Below are 6,857 nucleotides of genomic sequence, written 5' to 3'. Positions count from 1 at the left end.
TTGTTCATTAATTTCAGTTGGGGTTGCCAAGCTATTTCATCCAATTGGAGGTTGTCCAATTTCTCAATCAATCAGTTTGCTTTGATGTGGTGACGTTGATATGAATTAAATTTGCCAGTGAGAGAATGGCTGGATTGATTTAGGTAAATACTTGTTCACTGTTAAAGAAATTACTATTCCAGGAGATAGTCTTACCACCATTACCCTGCTGAAGAAACAGTAAGAATCAGCATTTGCAAAACAAACTTAAAAAAAATTAAAACATTTTAAACATCTGAGCTTTCAAAGAATGCCCAGAGCTGCTGCCTCCCAGCTCCAGAGAACCAGGTTCAATCTAACCTTGGGTGCTGACTGTGTGGAGTTTGCACATTCTCCCTGCATAAGTTTCCTCCGAGTGCTGCAGATTCCTTGCACATCCCAAAGGGGTGAGGTTAATTTGCCACTGTAAATTGAGCAGTAGAATCTTGAGCAACTGATGGGAATGTGGGGTGAATAAATAGTATTGTAGGATTAACATAAACGGGTGCTTGATGGTTGGCATGGACTCAGTGGGCCGAAGGATCTCCATGCTGCATGACTTCATGTGCACTCTTGAGTTGCTTATAACAAACATTCCATCAAAACCTATTGTGACGATTCTTGTTGTCAGACATTAAAGACATCCACACCCTTGCCCTACTTAAATCATAGTTCCCTTGTAATATTAAACATCACTGTGCATAAATATATGATTTGCTTGTTTCTTTTCATTACATCCTTTATATTATTTTCTGAATGCAATAACTTCACAAAAAAGCACAGTTCAGATCAGATTGCAAAATCAAGCTCTCAAATGATTTCCAACCACTTCAATGATTATAAAACTTAATGTAAAATATTTGTATAATGATACCTTTTTGATCACCTCCCCTTTCCAACTATTGGCCCCCTGAATATCTATAAAACAGGTAATAGGGTGTTGACAGTTTCCACAACAACACCCGCTATCATGTTACTTTGTTCATAGCTGGCTCTCACAGGTAAGGTCTTTAATGTTCTTTCTGAATTCACTTTTGCATTCTTTTTAACTGAGAAACAGGAATTGTTGACAGACACACGCTGTAGGGTGGGAGCAAAGATGGAAGGTGGGATACGATGGGAATCAATGATGCCGAGCTTGGCATTTAAAAGTTTCCAGTTTAAGAAATGTTCTTCTTCCCTTCTTCTTACCAGGTTAGTCAGGATCGAGATGACTTGCTTCCACTCTGGTTTTGTGGGTTCTGAGATGGCCAATGTGAGAACCAGGGACTCTTCCATAGATGGGGCAGATGGGTGGGTGATTTGTGAGGTGGTCCGCTCCTTTCACTCTTTACACAGGACCTCTGTGTGCTCTCGATTTGTGAAATATTAAAGGACCAAGAGAAGCATGGATACTCTATGCAGGATTCTACAGACCTCGGTTCTAATTTTTTTATATTCATTTTTTGGGACTTGGGCATCACTGGCAAAACCAGCATTTATTGCCCATCCTACAGGTGTTGGTGGGCTGCTGCCTTGAATCACTGTATTCCTTCTCATGAAGGTGCTCCCACAGTGTTGGTTAGGGAGAGAGTTCCAGGAACTCCAGGAGTCTGTGAATTAGCTACCAGTATTAAAAACCTAAACTGTATAAAATTTAGAACATTTTAGGAGGGAGGAGGTTCATTTTTGAGATTGAAAGCATGTAGCATTTTTGCCTTCATCAGTCAAGGCATAGAACATAAGAGCTGGGATGTTATGTTGCGACTTTACAGAACACTGGTTAGGCAGTACTTGGAGTACTGCGTGGAGTTCTGGTCAGCACAGTGAAGGAAAGATGTGATTGCACTGGAGAGAGTGTGGAGGAGATTCACCAGACATTGCTTGCATTGGAGAACTTTAGTTATGGGGAGAGATTGGATAGGCTGGGCTTGTTGTTGCTGGAGTGAAGGAGGCTGAGGGGGTGAAAGGCATAGATAAGGCAAATAGTCAAAATTTGTTTCCCATGGTAGAGGTATCAGAACAAGTAGGCATAGGTTTAAGGTGAGAGGAAGGAGTTTTAAAGGTGATGTAAGGGTACGTTTTTCACACAGAGAGTGGTTGATATATGCAACTTGCTGCCAGAGGAGGTGGTGGGATCAGATAAAATCACTGCGTGTAAGAGGCATTTAGACAGACACTTAAAGATATAGAAGGATACGGTCCTAATGAGGGCAAATGAAGTGAAGATAGGCAAAGAGGTCAGCGTGGTTGAAGGACCCATTTCTGTGCTGTACAATATGACTCCAGGCACAGTCAGCCTCACAACTGCCATCTGGGAGCCAACCCTTAAAATGACACGTTCACAACACAAGAAGCACTGTTCCAGCCACTGGAGAATGCTTCTTCAGCATCAACTCATCTCTGTGCAGGTTGCCAGCAGTCACTAGGAAGTGCACACCAACCAACAGGGGCCGCAGCCAAACATAGAATGGGTTATAACAAGAGTGAGACAAAGTTTCTGCAAAACCACTGACCCAGTTAAACTTCTTGACAAATTAATGAAAATAAAAAAAACTGCAGATGCTAGAAATCTGAAATAAAACAGAAAATGCTGGAAACACTCAAGCAGGTCAGGCAGCATCTGTGGGAAGGGAAACAGATAACGTTTCAGGTCAAAGATCCTTCATCAGAACTGGGAAGGAGACAAAGGAAGCTTGTTAAGCTGCAGGGAGGGTGGGGAAGGGGGTTGTCTATGATAACGTAAAACCAGGGTAAACATGGGGACACGCTGTAAAACAAGGTGATCTGGTCAATGAATGAATGGGAGCTGTTTGAGAGTGAGAACATAGACAAAAGAACATGCCAAAAAGGTTATAGGAGTGCAAACTGCAGTGCAGGAAGACATGCCAGGCAGATCAGGCTGGGCATGTCCTCCTCTCCCAGAGAGGGAAAAAGAGAGCATGAGGGAAAAAAACAAACAAGCTGAGTGAATATTACCGAGGGGTGACAGATACAGACAGAGAAATCAAGTTACCTGAAATTATAGAATTTGATATTGAGTCCAGGAGGCTGCAACGTGCCCAGCAGAAGATGAGGTTGTTTGAGCTGCATACTGTATATCCTTGCAGCTGGAGAGGATTCCATCCTCTTCCTGATGTCGCCTGTAGACAGTAGAAAAGCCTTGGGTTGTCAGGTAAATATCTCACCTCAGGATACCCAGCTGCTGACCTGCCCTCATAGAGTAATATATAAGGTCTACAGGTGTATTTGTGACATAGGAGTATTTACATCTGAGTAATATATACTCCTGGAATTGTAGAACAGATGCTGAGTTTAATGAGGTATTGGTTAGACTTTCATTGAAAAAGGGTAGTTTTGTGTGGAGTCCAGTTGCTAGTAACTTTGCACGGGTGTTATTGGTCAGACAGCTGCTTTCTCTTCTCCGTTTTAATGAGGGCACACCTGCAGCTTCACAGACAACACTTAGACTTTTGCTGGTGTAGAAATAAAACCAATACATGAGGGTTATCAGCCCACATCAGACCCATAACAATTTTAATTAGGGGTCAGAAGCAGCGCACCTGTGCTTACTGAGCTCCACATTCAGGAAGTTTTCAAAAAGACATATGCTCAGAAATTGCACCAGTTAGCCTGTCTCTTCATGTGCGAAGCAACTGACCGGAAACTACATGTCCGGTCAGGGGGATTCTATACCCACTGCCATCTATCTTGTGGTGGGGAGTAGGGGTAGGGTAGGTTTGCAAGGCTTTCAATTCATAGATTGTCCACATTGGGCTATCTTTCAGCCCAATCTATGCCAAGGGGGCTAGATTTTGTGGGGTTGGGGCTTTCTCCTCCTGTCTCGGCTTTTGACTATTGTCGCACTCCAGGGAATCCCACTGAGTGCGACTGTAATGATTGCTGCAGAACGACTAGTCCCCAAGATGTCATGTCTTTGTCTGCACCATTCCAAGAGCCCTGCAGTCTCCTCAAAGAGGGTTGGAGATTACTTTGCCAGTTGCTTCCTGCACAACCCCACCATGAAGAAGGGTCTTTAGGAGGAGGGGGGGGGGAGCAAGCTGAACCAATGGTAGAGGAGACAGCAGTGTCGGGAGCTGGGCCCTGGAGGTATTGTCATGGTCAATCTGATTGCTTGAGGATTTTTTTGTAGACCACAACCCAAGGCACTGTATCCAAGCAGTGAAATAATAGGTGGGGACATGAGAGAGACACCCTTATATGATTGCCTTTGGTGTTCAATTGTCAAGGTCCCACACCCATTCAAAATTTCATCTGAGAGGCTATTGTCTACATGTGTTGTGAGAAATCCACATGGCTGTCATGTGACAGTAACGACACTGACCCCCGCTGACTGGAGGACAGCATTGCTCCTCTGATCAGAAGTGATACTACTGTCAATCAAGGTGCGGATCCACCCGCCCCTCAGGTGTGAGAGTACCTTTTGCCTCTGAACTTGCCTGACCAGTATCCTTTGTCTCTGAATCTGCCTTACCATTGGCTGTGGCAGGAACCTTTGTCTTTGACTCCCACACCATTGGCTCGTTTAAATCACGTGAGGCTCCACCCAGCCTCCTAGCACCATAAAAAGGGCTGCATCCCCTAGCCCTTCCTCTTTTGATGACTCCAGGAGTAATGAGACAACGCTGCAGAGATCATTGGTAAGAGTGCATCACCACATGGTCAGGGAGCGTTTCATTCAGACTCAGGGAGCGTTAAGGGCCAATGCTAGTGTGGGACGGGCATTGAAGTGTTATATACTGAAGTTGTACATTGTTATTGGGTGCTTGTGTGTATCAGTGTGTGTGTGTGTGTGTGTGAGTGAGTGTGAGTGTATTTTACCCCTGTTGCGCTTCCCCTCTCAAGTTCGTGGTATCCTGTGCGTGAGTGAGTGTGTGTCTGTTCCCATCCATTCTGTCTTGCATTTGCCTTTGTGATTAAACTAGTTTTGGGCTACAAAGCTCGAGTCCAGAGTCCTTGATCCTTAAGACAGAAAAGGACGATTTCACACAACAACATGTGACTTTCCAAAAGAGCCACAGTAACAAATCAAGTTGAAGGGAAGGCTCTGCATTGAGTGATACAGTGAATTCTGCCCCTGAAAGAATAAAGGGCAGGATGGCTCAGGGAGTTAGAGGAGATCAGGAAATGATACCAGTTGCAATCATTTTACACAAGCTGCCTGAAAACTCATTCTGCTCCTGCAACATTCCCATGTCCTCGGAGATGGGGAATACCAAAGTAGTCCAGAGTTCACCCCAAATGGGAATCTGCCCACTGTGTCTGCTATCATGCATTTTCAATAAATAAATAAACAGTAAGTGTTGCAAAGACAAAGCTCAGGACAAAGGCAAAGCTCCACCTTTCCAATGTGACTCTCATTACTCCATCAATGCCACTCAGTGAAGTGGTTGAGCTGGATGATCTGGATAAAAGATTTTTATGCATGTAAGATGACAGAAGAGGGAACTTACTTGCTCTAAAATAATGGCAACTGTCGTTGGTCTCTTTAAGAATCATTCATTTTACCACTGTGTATTCTGAGGAAACTAAATGTAGTTTGCACAGGATTCATCAATGACTTTACATAGGAGCTTAATGCCAGGTTCAGATGGTACATTGGAATGATTACTGGGAGCCCCAACTCACATAGTATCTGAAAGTGGGCCAAACATGTGCATGCACCTGTCATTCTGGTTCCCACAGCCACAGATTTTGTTTTGCCAAAGAAGCGAACAGTTTAATTTCTGGGCTGAAATGTCAATAAATAGAGTAATCATTAAGAACTCCTCAATATCCAAGTGAGCACAGACTTGGTGAGGTCTGGTCTAGAGTAGCAGCTCCAAGTACTCACTTCCACCTGACGGCTCATATAGACCCAGGAAAGGGAACAGCTACAATGATACCCAGTTTAAAATGTGTCAGTTAATATGAGGAGCTGAGCAAGAGTTCTACTCTGCTGAGAAACTGTACAGAAATTTGACTGAAATATTCAGAGTAATGAGACTAGGTCCAGGGCAAATGACACATTGACCGATGTGGCCTCTACCCAGAGCAGCATTATGAAATTATACAGCCTTTTGTGTAATATATGTTAATTTAAGTTTATGTTAACTTATGTTTGTCCTGTTGAAATGTACCATGCTGCTGCTGCAAAAAGCTAATTTTCATGGCATTTATACCCTGTGTATGTATGCCCTTGACACTAAACTTGAAAATATTGCATATTGTAATATATCATTACTCAAGAATGTAAATTTTATGCAGATGTATTTCTTCATGCATTTTACATTTAATGGGCTGTAACTGCGAATTTTCTTTTCCAGAGTTTGAAGAAAATGGTTAAAGTATTTTTGGTAAGTTTTTCCACATTCAGCAGAGAGCAATGTGAAATGTTCATTTTCGATCCACTGTTTCTTAACCAACTATCTGTAAGTTTTAGAAGGAGAGATTATGGTGTGTGACAAATATTAAGTTGTCAGCCAAATCAAGCTGTAGGTTGCAGCATTAATGAGCCCTGCTTTAGGTGTTTAAATATCTCACATTTAGCATTGTCACGAACCAGCAACAAAAGAAACACACTGAGCATGATTCAGTGTTAAAAACTATTTTATTAATCACTACTTATGACCATACGTAAAATAAAAGTAAAAATGTTAGTATGTTAGAATTCAAAAATGTTAAACCTTGAATGTTAACCCCAAAACTAAACTCTTCGTGTGAGTGTGACAAAGTCCCAAACTCCACGTTCAGGAATGGTTCTTAAAGTTCAGTTCCACAAGCCATAAGGTGAAACATGAGCAAGGGCTTCTTCAACAACCACCGTTGTCTGAAGATAAGACGTAGACGTAGAGAAACAG

General features: G+C 42.7%; 1 protein-coding gene across 1 annotated transcript in view; it reads left to right on the top strand.

Annotated features, from left to right (window-relative positions):
* The first annotated feature begins 1,001 nt into the window (after positions 1–1,001).
* Positions 1,002–6,857, top strand: part of LOC127583413 (uncharacterized) — a 44,496-nt gene continuing 38,640 nt past the window's right edge. Inside the window, exons 1-2 of the mRNA XM_052039376.1 lie at positions 1,002–1,019; positions 6,324–6,353. Coding sequence (XP_051895336.1) covers positions 6,336–6,353 — 18 coding nt within the window. The 5' untranslated portion in view covers positions 1,002–1,019; positions 6,324–6,335. The remainder of the gene's footprint in view (positions 1,020–6,323; positions 6,354–6,857) is intronic.

This window comes from Pristis pectinata, chromosome 26 (genome assembly GCF_009764475.1).
Source record: "Pristis pectinata isolate sPriPec2 chromosome 26, sPriPec2.1.pri, whole genome shotgun sequence".
NCBI classification, from domain to species: Eukaryota; Metazoa; Chordata; class Chondrichthyes; order Rhinopristiformes; family Pristidae; genus Pristis; species Pristis pectinata.
This window is presented reverse-complemented; position numbering and strand designations above follow the sequence as displayed.